The sequence below is a fragment of the Montipora capricornis genome, chromosome 9 (genome assembly GCF_036669925.1).
Source record: "Montipora capricornis isolate CH-2021 chromosome 9, ASM3666992v2, whole genome shotgun sequence".
Classification (NCBI taxonomy): domain Eukaryota; kingdom Metazoa; phylum Cnidaria; class Anthozoa; order Scleractinia; family Acroporidae; genus Montipora; species Montipora capricornis.
This window is the reverse complement of record NC_090891.1, coordinates 29,815,838-29,830,837: the sequence shown is the minus strand read 5'-3', so window position 1 is coordinate 29,830,837 and position 15,000 is coordinate 29,815,838. Positions and strand designations below refer to the sequence as shown.

Sequence of the window (15,000 nt, the reverse complement as noted above, 5' to 3'; positions counted from 1 at the left end):
CTTAGGTGACCTTGAAGGAGAAAACGAGTTTTTTTTTTTCAATGTTTAGTTCTACATCTTAGTAATTACATCAAGTACGATCGTCTGGGTGACTGCAGGCCTGACTACACTCACCCAGACGAATTATGATGTAACCTCTGGATTAAAACCATTTACGAGTCCTGTATCTATTATCTATTCTCTTGCTATTTCGACAGCTAGAGGGGGCGGTTTTCAATGGAATCGAAAACATTTGAACTCCCTTACGTTCCATTCAAAATAGTTCAATATGGTTTGCGATGCACGTTCGCGGACAGTGTGAACGTAATGAGGATTTTCTTCTTAATTAGCTGAGGTTTAAATATGCAGCCGGATACCTTCGACTGAGAGACAAACTAATGAATGCGCTGAAACCGCCAGATTGCAGCAGGTTGAGTCAATTAATTTGGAAAATGAGGGCGATTATTATTCCGCGAACGTAAATAATCTCAGTAGTTCTCTTTTCACGTATTTAAGTAACATTATTGTTCACATTATATTTGGGATTTCAAGAAACCAGGTCGGAAAAATGATTTTAAGTATCCGACCAATAAAAAAATAATTTACAATAAAATATAAAAGGCCGGGTCGTCAACTTCTTGGCTTATAGGGAAGATATTTGTTTACAAACATTGCTTTTGTAATTCAAATGTGCCAACCAATGCGCCAATGAGGCTCTGGTTGGCACACTTTAGCAGACGTAAACGATATCTTCGCTACTCTCCTACGAAGTGCCCTATGTAACTCCGCATCGAAAAAAAAAACAATATGTACATGCATCCAAAAGGGGATATTTCCAAGGTTGACCGAGCAAAAAGATATCGCGGCAAAAATCGCATGCACGAATTTTTGTCTGCAATTATAAAAAAACGGTAACAAAAAGCAAAAAGGGCCCTCTGAACAAGCTGGCTCAAGCATAGAAAATTTCGAAATTGGCTGCAAGAACAAAATGGTCGCTCGCTCGATCGAAAAATAAGGCAAGTGATAAAAGGGAAACAGGCTGAAGAGATGTTTATACCTTTCGCGACGTATGTCAACTATATGGCTAAAATAATAATAAATTATCTAGTGATATGGAAATCAATAGCAGACATACAAAACGAAGAAAAATCAACCACGATGGATTTGAAAACAGGTACCATATTTGTATATTTGCGTTAAATTGGTTGGTTAGCATACCCTCTGAGGGTGGCGCTCTTGGAGTACACTTGTTCCTACCGTCTTTCCACAGACCAAGCCTCGCTTTTTAAAGCCACGGTAAGCTCAACAAAGGGTACTTCCCTCATACAAATCTTTTAACTTCCAGTGTTCTTAGTTGACAGGATATGAAGCCGGAAATATGCAATGCAGCATGTTTGTACAAGTCACACAATGCTGTGAAGAATATCTGTGTTCCTGGTGCATACCAGAGGTGATCGAGTTGATCGTTTCGTGATCAGTAGGAATAGAATCGAACACAAATACTGAGTACTAAAGGATAAGGATAATTTATTTAAATTCAAATAAGACAGGGAGTGGTCACCCAATCTCCCGAGCCAGAGGCTCATAATAAAAGTGCTTGACAACTGATACGGCTAGATCATTAGTAATTATAAATTACATACTGCATCCTATAAAAACAGACATATATACAAGATTGTAAGAAATTATTAAGACTATTGAAGGCAATTATTGCATTGACAACCGGTAAAATTCAGTTTATTTAATGCCTTCGAAGTACAGATACATTCGATGCCGTTTTTGCCAGCAACGGTACCTGGTGATAGCTGGTTCCAAATGCGAGAGATAATGGCCGTATTTATACTAGAGGACTTCTAAGAGGTCCAGACGCATTAAACGCCTGGCCGTAGGTGCGACTAATATAAATACGGGACGCAATTAACTTCCGACGGTTAGAAATCAAATTCACAATTTTCTTCAAAAGATACTGAGATTTAATCACTAAAGAGACTGTGTGCACTTCATTGCTAAGTGTGTCCTAGTTTAGTGCGTCTCGTCTTTATACCAGACGGCTTAGACGTCTGTTAAGTGCGTCGTTAAAACGAACTTAACTTGAGACGTTTCATTCGTCTGACGTTTAAATGCGTCCACCTTATTTCCCGTACTTATCCTAGTCGTCTAAGACGTCTAAGATGTCCTCTAGTATAAATACGGCCAATGTGTATTAAGAAGATATTGAGTATATGCCACTGAATACCATAATACTCTTTGTTTGTGCCCCCAAATTTTGCATAAGCATTGTTTTCAGTTTCTCTTGGGACTTACAATTGTCCCAAGAGAAAACAAAAACAATGCTTACACAAAATTTGGGAGGACAAAGAAAGAGTATTATGGTATTTTCCGAAATGGCCTATTATAAGAATTTTGAACTACATTATGGCCACTATTTCTTATATTATATGATGTAAATTGTCGTTAGAACGATTTTAGCGCTGCGACTAAAAGGTAGGGTTTGAATATTTCAAGGTGTGAGAAAGGGAAACAACTTAGAAGACGACTGAGATCATCCCAAGTGTCGAAGTAAGCTAAGCAAGATAAGTAAGGTATGAGTTAAGTATACGCTACAATATATGTCCCCACACATAACGTATCTACCAGATTTCGGTTTAACTCCGCTGACTCCGACTACGAGTCCGACTCCGACTCTGTCGCTAGTAAAAAACAGCCTTGAGAAAGCTACTTGTAATTAATTTACTTGAATTCTAAGCGGTTCATCGCTTCTTTTCCAACTATTCCGATTAGTCAGAGTAATTAATTATTTTGCTTCTTTGACAAAGTCGTATTAGATCAATTTGCGTTTAAAGGTTTTAAATGGGCACAATGGCCAAATTCAAATGTTCAAATTTTAATGCACTCTAAATTAGTTTATGCGTCAGAGTGTTACCAACACAATAAATTCTGTCAGCGGTATACTGAGGGGGTAAGATGGCGGCTATGAACCCAACTTTAGTTGTCTTCTACAAGGAAGGGTTACGTTTTTGCAAACGTTGGCCGTGTAGCACTTATATTTGAACAGACTTAACTGATTAGAGTGTAAAGTGAAGTGCTCAGTATCTACCCCATATGAACCATGTGAGCGTTAGCCCTACTGATGGAAATGGGTCCAGCCTGGTCAGAGTTTTTCTCTGTCCTTGTGTGGGCCCATTTCCATCAATAGGGCTAATGCTCACATGATTCATATGGGGTAGATACTTAGCACTTCACATGACACTCTAATCAGTTAAGTCTAGTTGTCTTCTACTTCGTTAAGACCAAACGTAACATTTGCGAATGCAGTGAACTCTTGATCCTAAAAGACAAAAGTGTCCGGACAATGCTTTGTTCCTTTACGGCTCCCTCACTCCCCACGGAATTAATTAACGAAGGCGTTTCTTTCAACTAACTAATTCACAATGCCATATCCCCACCAACAGCGTAACTCCATCTTTAATTTGAAAACATAAAACGCTAACAATCCTAGCCTGCGTAGGTGGCAGTATTGTAGGCGTGCGTTTTCTGCTCGCGGCCAAAACCTGATTCACGCGCGCCTACAATACTTTACCGCCAGCTACGCAAGCTCTAACAACCAATAGGGAAGAATTACGTTTTTGCAAACGTTGGCCGTGTAGCACTTATATGAACAGACTTAACTGATTAGAGTGTAATGTAAAGTGCTAAGTATCTACCCCGAATAAACCATGTGAGGTTAGCCCTACTGATGGAAATGGGCCCACTCAAGGACAGAGAAAAATTCTGACCAGGGTGAGAATTGAACCCACGACCTTCGGTTTAAATCCCCGCTGCTCTACCGACTGAGCTACAAGGTCAGACCGAAGGTCGTGGGTTCAATTCTCACCCTGGTCAGAATTTTTCTGTGTCCTTGTGTGGGCCCATTTCCATCAGTAGAGCTAACGCTCTCATGGTTCATAGGGGGTAGATACTTCGCACTTCACATTACACCGTAATCAGTTAAGTCTGTAACAACCCATAATTCGCTAATTCGCTCTGACGAAGCGCTAACGCCCGAAACGTCAGCATTCAATTTTTTCACGGTGGTCAATTTACCATATCAACCCCATTGATAAATCCATTTCTGCATTTAACAATGACTGGAAATGAGTCTTGAATGAATACAATTCAAGTTAAAACACAAGAAATTATCTCAAAGTAGCCATTCTTTAATATCAAGAAACTTCAGTTCTCCTGATGTCTTGTCATTTCTTTCTATAGAGTAAGGTGTAAAACCGGCGCGGGTTCCGCAAAAAATTGAATCTTAATTATAACTTCTAGTGCGTTAAAAATATCTGCCAAGGCACTGCATTACGGTAAACAAAATGTTGAAGTCAACAACAAAAAGTACAATTCTGCAGCACTGGAAATTGAGTAAACATGTTTGAAATATGTAACGCAAACGTAAATAGTTCCAATATGACCCACGAATTATTATAACTCATCCCATATGAATAATTATAACCTTCAGGAAAAAGGATCGGGAAACGAAAATGCTAACAAGAATAGTGAACAAGAGAAGCTTAGATGAAGAATTGCCGTAGTTCTCACGCCAGGTAAATCTTGGATGTATCAGCAAATTAAGTCGAATTCAGCGACTGGGAACTGGCAACCACTGAATCAAGTGAAATTAATGATAACATTAAAGGAAAGTTTGAACAAAACGGCAAACTTGGATGGGCAAAATTGAACAAGATTAAAATGGATCGCAATTGGCGTTTTTGAAAACTGTTCAGCCTAACAGATTTTCAAAGTTTATCCCTCTAGTTTGTAAAAAAAATTACGTGTGCTCCACGGACATTTTTTTTTGTCTCGAAGCTTTGATTTGTGTTGCTTGGAAGTAATTTCTCGTTTAACATTAAGTTGCATAGCTGTTAAGGGGCGAGAAATTGGTAAAACTATACAAAATGAATTGCACTGCCGTCACATAGCCCCCTTAAAACACCAGTGCTACGATAAATGACTTAAAATGTCTACTGTACAAAATCGTTATTTTAGGAAGCTTGAGCACGCGCGTTTTTGAGACGCGGATGGCGACCGGAAGAGAACATTTCCCGTGCCAGGACAGTGGTGTCTCCCAGATTTTTATACGAATCATCTCTAATGGAGAAAAGATACTTAGCAAGGTAAAAGTGGTTGTGTGAAGATAAGTTAAAAGGGAAAACAGGTCACTTCCGGTTACTGTCCGCGTCTCAAAAACACGCAAGCTTAAGCTCCCTATTTCTCCGCAAGATTGCATCAGGATACATAAGAAACTAAACTATTTGTATACAGACGATTTTTTCCTTAGTTACTTAACGTACCCGAAAGATGATATCCTTTAATTTCTGTTTAAAACTTGGAAACACCCCTCGCCTCTAAAGAATGAGTCCCACTCATACACTTTCGAAAGGCGACCCCTTAAAAAATTCTATATGATAAACGAAATGCGTATGGCTCTAGCCCAGGTACTGCTATTACACGAACAGTCGGCAGAATAATCTCTTTACATGTACACTTTCCATTTTTGGAAACTAAAATGTTGTCCTACACATTCAAGTAGTGGAGTAATTAGATAAGCAGAAGGTTAAGTTAAAATAAAATAAGAATTTTTAAATGCACACATTTTAGTCCTTTCTTGCTTTCGATGATTTGGACTTGTTAAAATGCAAATTGAAAACTCGGTCCACTGGACATTTTTTTGTCTTTGGTAGGAAAAAGACTGATATCGGGGGTCTTTCGAGGCCGAGAATGAAGATAGTCCTTTTCTATACTTCAGTACATCTTTCTCCTGCCATTAAAAAAAGAAGAAACTGTTGATATACAATTCACCAAACAACAACTGAAATAATATCGATAATCCTTCGGTTGCTTTTTATGCAATTTCGAAGCTGCCATTCCTTAACATATTTAACAAAATTTTGTAATGCCGGTAATTATGACAAACTGTCAAGTCTCTTCAAATGGCATAAAGGCGAACCTGTTAATGTCCCTAAAGCGCCACTCACGCGAAGGAGAGAGCTGTGGAAAGCGGCTCGCGATTTTTTGGTGAGCTTTTCGCCTTGCAAGGCCGTGAGGAAAATAGAAGGATGGGTTACGTTTTTACAAACGTTGGTCGTGCAGCATATATATTTCAACAAAATGTAAAATGTACAAAATGTACCCATGTAATCCATGTGAGCATTAGCCCTATGAATGATATTGGGCCCACACAAGGACAGGGAAAAACTCTGAACAGGGTGCGAATTGAACCCACGATCTTCGGGTTAGATCACCGCTGCTCTACCGACTGAGCTACAAGGTCAGACGGGAACAGAATTTTTCTCTGTTCTTGTGACCCCCGTCTGACCTTGTAGCTCAGTCGGTATTCCCACCCTGGTCAAAGTTTTTCTCTGTCCTTGTGTGGGCCCAATGCCATTAGTAGGGCTAACGCTCACATGGTTTACATGGGTAGAACAGGCACTTCACATTACTTCTAATAGTTAATTGAGGAAAATAGCCGACATGCTTGATGACTTTGCCTCTCGAGGCAAGAATGGTTGCAAAAACTAAGCAACAAGGAGCATACCCTAGACTAGTACTGCTTCGGGGTGTCCGCATTTAACTCCCATGACCTCGCGCCAAAAAGATTTTCCGTCCGGCCCTCCCACTCTGTCAATAAGTACCGATTATTTTAAGGTTTTGTCTCTCTCAACGTCGTCGTCACCTTTGGTCGCCAATTAAAGCAAATGACTTACTGACGAAAGGAAAACTGGCAAAGTAAAATCGAATACCTACCCTCTGATGTTATGTAGCATCGCTCGCAATGCAACATGGAATTGGTGATATGAGGCATCGGACTATACTCGTCCCCAAACCACGCTCCGCAGACAACACAACAAAAACAGTTCACATGCCAGTAACAGTCCAACTCTGCGATGTACATAGCTGAACTCTTCTCGATTGACGTCCCGCAGCTCATGCAAATCACGTGATTGCTCTCTCCATGAATATATGTCTTATAAATACTGTAGCCGTCGTACCCGTTCACTTCCGGCTCTGTCCCATGCTGCCCTGGAAAGTTCCCATTTTGATCTACTACATCAGATGGCGCATCAGCATGGCCTTTCCTCTCCTCATGATAACCGTTCATAGGAAGAACCTCTGCCTGAGGTTTTGAAATGTCCTCGGGGTATTGTATTTTTTGACCTTGTACCTCCCGTTCTTTCTTTGGTGGAAAGTCTTCATCTTTGTAGGACACATCTACCTGTACAGATTTTCCTGCCGCAGAAAAATAGCGATTGTCGTTCTCACAGTAGGACTCCTGTGTCTTCATATCATCCTCCAGAAATTTCTTAAAAGCTTCTTCGTCAATTGAGAACTCCACGGGAGATTTTTCCGTCGGAACAATGCTGCTTTCCTCAACCGGATGTTTCGCAGCTTCCTCTTGCTGTCTTAATCTTTCAGCTTCGTAAGCCATTAATTCTTCTTCCGCTTTGAGCCTTCTAAGACGCGCTTCCTGCTCGGGATCTCTGTATTCTAAATGAATCAAACTTTCGTCCAAAAAGTCAGCGTCATTCGGTTGTGCATTCAGTTCATCGCTTCTCTTTCTTCTTGGATGATCATGACGGCTTGTATCTTTATTTTGCCATTCAGCCTCTTTCACAATTTTTTTCTGCCAGTTGTCTTCTTCAACAGCTTCTATGTTCACCACATCTTCGTCACTGCCATGGCCTTCGCCCGATTTCCCATTGTACTCTTCGCTTTGCTGTTGTTCAACTTCTCTTTGCGTCCAGTTATCTTCATCATAAAGAACGTCCTCCTCGGGTTCCAAAGCTGCTCTCATTTGTAAGTTCATGAGGTATTTGGAGTTTTCTCTCTGTTTGCGATTTTTCTCTTCAAATTCCTTTCTGTACTTTTCCCTGTAATCGGCGTCCCGCAACTGCTGTCGAAGCATTTCCTCTTTTTCTTTTTGCTTTCGCCTTCTTTCAATTTCCTGAACATCTCCCCGGGCCGGTTGCTCTGCCGTTTGAAACACGCCGTCCGTTTGTTCACTAGCAACATCATCATCATCATCATGATCATCGGAGAAGTTCATGACCCTTTTTCGCCCGGTACGTGGCTCATCTTTCTGCGGAGATGCGTCAAAAGCTCCACTTCCCCATTGTTGCGTTTGTCTCTCAACCACTGATGTAACTGTTGGATGGAGCTGGGTGTTACTTGAAACACTGCTTTGGTAGCCTTCGACGTCGACGCGATGCTTTTTGTCATCTGTGTACCAAGGCTGAACTTCACTTGTCTCAACAGCGTTCCCATCTTGTCGTTTCTCGTGGTCATTTTCATCCAGGTAAAGCATGTGGCCACGCCGGTTCACTTGCATGCTGTTTCCTAATTCTTTAGTGTGTAGCTGAGAGGAGTGATGCTCGTTTGCAAGATCACGTTGCTGAGGTTTGTCGTTTCGTGCAAACACGCCAAATACCTGAGGACGGTAAGTTCTCGTAGGTTCCACAGCGTCCTTTTTCGCCAAACTTGGAACGTCTTGCACAGTGGGACTCTGCACATCCTTAAAATCATTCTCCAGTTGAGAGGGTACCACAGGAAGAGGACCAGCTTCCGATTTGTCGGCGTTTGTAATACGTCTTCCCATCACAACTATGGGACCGCCAAACACCATATCACCCTCATTCGTAGCTTGTACTTTAACTGGCTGAGCTCGCTTATGCTGATCTCTGGTATCCAAAGGTTCATTTCTTGGTCGGTCCTGTTGTCTCTGGCCATAGAGGTCCGGGTGGTAGGCCCGGCTCTGGATTGGGGATTCATTATGTTCAATGAAACACTGTTCTTCGTTAAGTTCACCACGTTGTAACAAGACATTTTCCTTACTTTTTTCATCGCTCTTCGCTTGATACGATCTGTTTTTTTCATAACCCCGATAATATGGCTCCGCACTCCTTGACTGCTGTGAAACAACATGGTTATCGTCTCTGAGGTAATAATCTTGCTTGACATCTTCTGGTTTACGGAAAGACGCTTCAGCCAATTCGATTCGGTTTGACTGAATCCATGTTTGCTTCACAACTATCCGATCATCAGGTACCTTGGGATGTTGGGAAGGTTCATCTCTAATGGGTTTTGCACTGTCAAAACCTCTAGAATAATACGATACTTCGCCCTCATGGTATCGTTCATTTGTTGAGCTTAAGACAGCTTCTTCCTTAAACTCGTTGTGTTTCTCCAACAAAGAAGCTCCAACTGGATCACGACGTCCCTCCCCTACACTTCTTTCAGGGGGAGGACCTTTCATCTGATCAAAATATCCTTCCGGGTCCTGAAACACATCATCAAATTCGTCAAGTGCAGAGATGTTCTCTCGATGATACTTCTGTTGATATTTCTCCTCCTCCTCGTCCTGAGATCGTGTCCGCTGGCGGCGTCTAGCGTCACGATCAAAGTCATCATCCGATTCATATACTCTTGCTGGAAATCCATGCCAGCTCCGCGTTTTCATTTCTCGTTCAATTCTTTGCAGCTCTGCTACATCAACTAGGGATTTCTGTGCTGGAGGGCCACTGGGTTTGATACGATTTTTGTCAGCCTCGATGTCAGCAAATTTCCGTGTTAAATCTCTAACTTTATTAGACCTACGTTGCACAGGCCCCTGAGGCTCGCTCGCTTTCGATGGTGGGACAACAAAATCTTTGTAAGACAACTTTTCAGTGCCACGATAAGATATAGAATCACGTGTGCCTTGAGAGACAGAGTTCGATGATGAGCGTTCGGCGGTTGCAACAAATGCATCGGTGGGGGCCGATTGGACTTCCGGTCTCGACGATTGACTAATTTGCTCTTCTTCATGAAGTTTTGCTTTCAATTCTCTTACCTCCTTTCGCCAAGGCATTTCTTCCTCTTGTCTCTTTTCACTTGCCAGAAACCCTTCCGATTTCCTTCTTGGCTTGCCTACAAAATCACTGTATGAAAATTTTAACAGTTCTTTCTCGTCATCTGGTGAATGATGAGTGTTCGAAGATGACCGGGAAACTTGATCGTCTTCTGTTATTGTACGCTTCATTTCACGGACCTCTTTTCTCCATGGCATTTCTTCATTTGTCTTTCCCTCGTACGGCACAAAAGTGCCTTTAGCTTTCCTGGGAGACTTAGAAACTGGCTCGTGGTAGGCATGTCCTCCGAGGTCCCGTTCGGGAGCAGACTCAACCAACGTCTGAGACGACTTTTCCAAGTGTTCTTCCTCATCTTCAGAATTAGCTGTTGACCTTGCAATTTCCCGCACTTCTTTTCTCCATGGCATTTCCTCCTTAGCCTTGTCATTTTCAACTTCCGGATGAAACACGTCTTTTTGTTTTCTAACGGGTGCGTTCATAAACTCTTTGTACGACAGTCTTCGCAAGTTGGGTGCCGACGAAGTTTCAGCAACAGGAACGGGGCTTTCGTCTGGATAATCCACTTCGTCTTCTGTTCTCGATCTTGCTTTAAGTTCTCTCACTTCCTTTCTCCACGGCATCTCTTCTTCGTGCTCCCCATCCTGTCTTGTCACAAACGTACCGCGAGTTTTCATTGAGGAGGGGCGAACCTTCGTCAATTCCGCTGTTTGCACCTGAGTGACAAGCGAAGACGCCGATGGTTCTTCTCCACTGAGTGATCGTTTAATGTCTTTGACCTCTTTTCTCCAAGGCATTTCTTCTGTATTTCCTCTAATTCCGTTCTCAGTTGCAAAGACATCCACCGCCTTCTTGGAAGGAGGCGCTACTAAGTCTCGATACTGATCTCTTCCAAGGTCAGACCGCGGGGAACTTGGTCTCGCACCGTCACTCTTATCTTGCTCATCTTCGGGGTAGAGATTTCTTTTGTATTTCACCTCCTGTACCTCTTTCCTCCAAGGCATCTCTTCCTTCGGAGCAACATTACCTGTCTCACGAATAAATGTCGGTCGGGTTTTTCTCTGTGGCGCTCGAACCATATCACGGTACGACAAATTTTTAGCATCGGAGACGTCAATTTCCATAGCTTCCTCACTATGATGCGGTCTTCTTTCGGGTTCATCATAACGCGGCCTACCATAATCGATATAATCCCTCCTCCTGTCCTGAGATACACGATTTTCGTTTTGTATGTCTGGTATTGTTTCCTCCTTATCCGCAGGATTGGACTCAAGAGACTCACTCCTGAACACTTGGTCCACAGAATCCCCGGATGTGGCACCGATGTGGTAAACTTTGCTTGCTTCAGGGTAGCCGTTCTGAAACGTACTATAATCATAGTAGTTGGAGACTGGGCGAGGGCCCCTGTCTTGTTTACTTCGTCTCCTTACGTCGGAGGGATCCGCTTTTCTTCCCAAAGAGGACTGGAATCCAGCTACCTGAGGCCTTGTAGAGGTACTTAGGGGCGTAGGTTCTTTGACAGACCTGCCAAACGATTGACGTTTGTTCTTTTGAAGAACTTCGCTTTCCTGCAAATGAAAATGAGATCATATGTTAAAAACCAAGCTCAATGAACTACATATAAATACTTCAATATTTTTTGTTTAGATGATCCTTCCATTTGACAAGAGTTTTAATAGAAACAAGTAAAGGTAATATGAGTAAACTACAAGTTATTCAAAATTTTGCGGGTCGCGTTGAAACTTGCACGCGCAAGTATAATCGCATCTCATCAGTTTTAAAAGAGCTCAATTGGTTGCCGGTTGCATCTCGATTTTATTTTCGCAGTGCTATCATGGCTTTTAAGTGCCTGACTACATGGCCGAGCGCCAGAGTACCTTTCATCGAAATTTTTTCAACGAGCAGCAATTACAGGACGTACTACTAGAAACTTAACAAAAGCCGAATATCTTAAAAATTTATGGCTTCTTTACATTTTTTCAGTCGTTGCTAAAGCTTGTCTTAGTATAGGATTATTGTCTTTGAAAAGCCCCCTTGGGAAAGTCAACAGAGTCAATAAAGGATGTATGTATGTCTTCCTGTACCTTTCGGGCCTGGTAATCCATAGCTTCAAACGTGCGTTGCTTTTCAAGAAGCCCAACGTTGGAATCGTTGGGAAGACCAACTTTTGACGCTCTGCTGCGTCCGTCAATCTCTGTCAAGGGTTGACGATGTTCACCGCGAAGAACAGATGCATCCTGAAACGAAAGATCATTTCTTTGGTTTTTCCATATCATATGACAATTTGGCGGCAGGTCGTTTCGCCCGAAGCCAGTTCGAGGCCGTACTTACGCTTAGTACCGGTTTATTGTGGTGTGTATATACAGGCATGTGTATCCAGTTCGGGCGAATGGACTTTCATTTCGGGCGAATAGGTTTTCAGCCAGGATGAACTGGCTCCGGGCGAATAGGCCATCAGTTTCATAAAAGACATATTGGAACTCCGGATATGAAACGATTTTCTTCGTAATCTATTACTGCAAATCATTTGTTTCCAAAGTTCGAATGCATGTCTTTCACATACTCTCTTCATCACACTTTAACTTCGTACGCGATGCGGAACAAACTCGCAATTGATCAGCGAGCTAGGAGATGTAATTTAGTAATTATGTGGAAGGCAGTGTATCTTGAATAACTTCAACAAATTATCTGGAAACCGCAAATTTTAAAGGTGTATTTGTGCCGGTCACCCATAACGTTAAATAATAGCCAACCATTCTCGAAAAACTGCTTGCGTTTAAAGAGAAGAGCTTTCAATAGAAGCCGGCTACCGCCGGTGCTCCGGCGGCTGTGGGTCATCAAGTCACAGGCTACTTGGCCTAAAACTACTTCGAAAACAAACCTCTTAAAATGTTTACAGCAGAACCACTCCATAGTGCAAAAAAGGTTTAAAATTTGCGCAGACTTGTCTTGATTTTTATATAAAGCGCACACGTCATCTTGTGTGTGTGTTCGTGATCAAAATACTTTCCACCATTTTCAGCGGTATCATTAAGTAAAAGTTAGCCTCGCTTTCGCATCAACTGTTCAACAAAGATGGCGACCAAGCGTCGCTACATTGAATTGTTTGCATTCTTTGCAGAGAAATCACATTCCGGAACAGGTACATGTATTTTGAATAAATTTTTACTTTTTATAATGTTTTCTCTAAATACTGTGGTATTTTCGCTTACTGGAGAATATTTGACTAACTCTTTCATTGCCTTGGAATGAAGTGAAACTCTTGTAAAAACTAAAAATACTGTTCCTTTTGTTGGTAATAGACCAATTTCGATATATTAAAATTCAATCCAAAACAAAAGGCATCATCTCGAGGCTCTTGGTCGGGGGGCAAACACGACTAAATTTACAGTACATTCATGGGAGTTTGGCCGACTTTGAACCGCTGTAGCGCCGCTAAAAGGAGACAGATTTCCACAGTGATAGTGTCTTTTTAAAGACATTTATACTGAGATTATTATCATGAAATATAAACAACAAGTTCAGGCTACAACGACAATAAACGAATTTTTAAGATTCCATACAAACCCTTCTAAAATCATAACGGCAAATTGCCGCGAAATTAGAAGCAACATGAGAAGATTTATTATTCGAATTTACGGACGTCATACCTTCCTTAATGGGCTTATTTTCTGTTGAATGAATGATATCAATAAAACTATTTAAAGTAGTGGCAAAAGTTGGAAATCAGTCTCTTTTTAGCGGCGCTGCAGCGGTTCAAAGTCGGCCAAAATCCCATACATTTACTGTAAATTTAGCCGTGTTTGCCCCCCAGACAAGATGGCGGTAGAAAACCGTGCAAGGGTCTATTTTGATGCTCAGAAAGCTGAAAATCGAATTTCCAAGCTTCTAGATTTCAAAATGTTCTGGGGGAGCATGCCTCCAGACCCCCGGAGGAGAGGCAGCCCTAAAGCTGCCTTATTGCCACAGTCGCCTGCTCTCATATTATAGACCACTTTCATAAATGGCGACCGATTTGATATTCTATTGTATTTATGTTAATTGGACCTACTGGCCTCATTTTGGTTAACATATTCTTTTGAATTTTGCGCATTGCAGCGAGGCTAGAAAGGCTTATCAGCATTAAAACAAAAGAATATTTTATCGGGCCGCCATTATGAAAAAGGTCTATGGGTAGACACCTACTCATAAGTTTCATTGAAAGCCCTGAAAGAGTGCAGGTCAGTAAACTTATTTGTTTCAACCATTAACGTATACATTACATAAGTTATGCTGCTAACAGATGCAGAGGATCGCACGGGCCAGTCGCAACGCAAAGCAAAGACAGGAAACGAACGTGTGACTGACCTGCTCTGCCTTCCGATCAAGTTCTTCGAAAGTTGCTTTCTTCTCGCCCAATTTTATCTGCTCCCGTTTTGGAATCACCATTGACGTTGGTCTCTTTCCTTTGCTTTCACCAGCTCGCAAACGAACGTTTCCTTCGAGGACAGCTTTCTCCTAAAACAGAACAATGCAATTTCAAGCTCACATTCGATGGTAAGAAGTGATTTCATGGGATCCCTTCCAAGAAGAACAACAGCAGAACAATAGCAAATGTCTGAAGTTAGCTGAACCGCAACAACGCACCTTTAGTCTAAGTTGCCCTTAAGACCGGAGGTCGAAGTCTCACTGAACGGACGTCCTCTATTATAAACAAGATTTTTGTTTTTGTATAGTGGTGGTTGTTATTCACGATGTTGGGGTTTATGTAATATTCTGCTGTTTGTTCTTTACTTGTCTTACCCTGAGTGCCAGAGGTTCTATTTTTCCGCTCGCTCCTCACGAAAGAAAAATAGAACCTCTGGCACCCAGGGTATACTTGTCTGGGAACAACATCATTTATTTAAACGCTACTAATTGCTATTTACAACTGAGAAGAGGCTCTGGTTCGAGCCCTGGTGCGAAGACCAAGAATTGGCGGAGAAATTTCTCGCCAATTTCTCGACAGCTTAAGCTGGACAAGTTGGTAAATTCTTAAGGGCATTGGGCCAAGCTGATGGGTACCTACAGTATTATCTCCTTCCCATAAAAACCTTGAATATTAATTTCCGCGAATTTGCGGAAGATCTCGGGCAAGCTAACCCTGGGTAAATCTTAAATA

The 15,000-nt window shown here is 41.8% G+C and overlaps 2 protein-coding genes across 4 annotated transcripts in view; both read right to left on the bottom strand.

Moving 5' to 3' along the window:
• The window catches only part of LOC138016200 (uncharacterized), a 9,042-nt gene extending 7,717 nt beyond the window's left edge, over window positions 1-1,325 (bottom strand). Inside the window, exon 1 of the mRNA XM_068863367.1 lies at window positions 1,198-1,325. The gene's annotated coding sequence lies outside the window, so the exon portion shown is untranslated. The remainder of the gene's footprint in view (window positions 1-1,197) is intronic.
• Window positions 1,326-4,154: 2,829 nt separating this feature from the next.
• LOC138015315 (trichohyalin-like) overlaps window positions 4,155-15,000 on the bottom strand; it is a 30,918-nt gene continuing 20,072 nt past the window's right edge. For all 3 annotated transcript variants that reach the window (XM_068862301.1, XM_068862302.1, XM_068862303.1), the window contains 4 exons: window positions 14,208-14,357; window positions 11,945-12,097; window positions 6,763-11,428; window positions 4,155-5,776 (listed from right to left, as the gene is read on the bottom strand). In XM_068862301.1, the coding sequence (XP_068718402.1) occupies window positions 5,754-5,776; window positions 6,763-11,428; window positions 11,945-12,097; window positions 14,208-14,357 (4,992 nt within the window). In that variant the 3' untranslated portion in view covers window positions 4,155-5,753. The remainder of the gene's footprint in view (window positions 5,777-6,762; window positions 11,429-11,944; window positions 12,098-14,207; window positions 14,358-15,000) is intronic.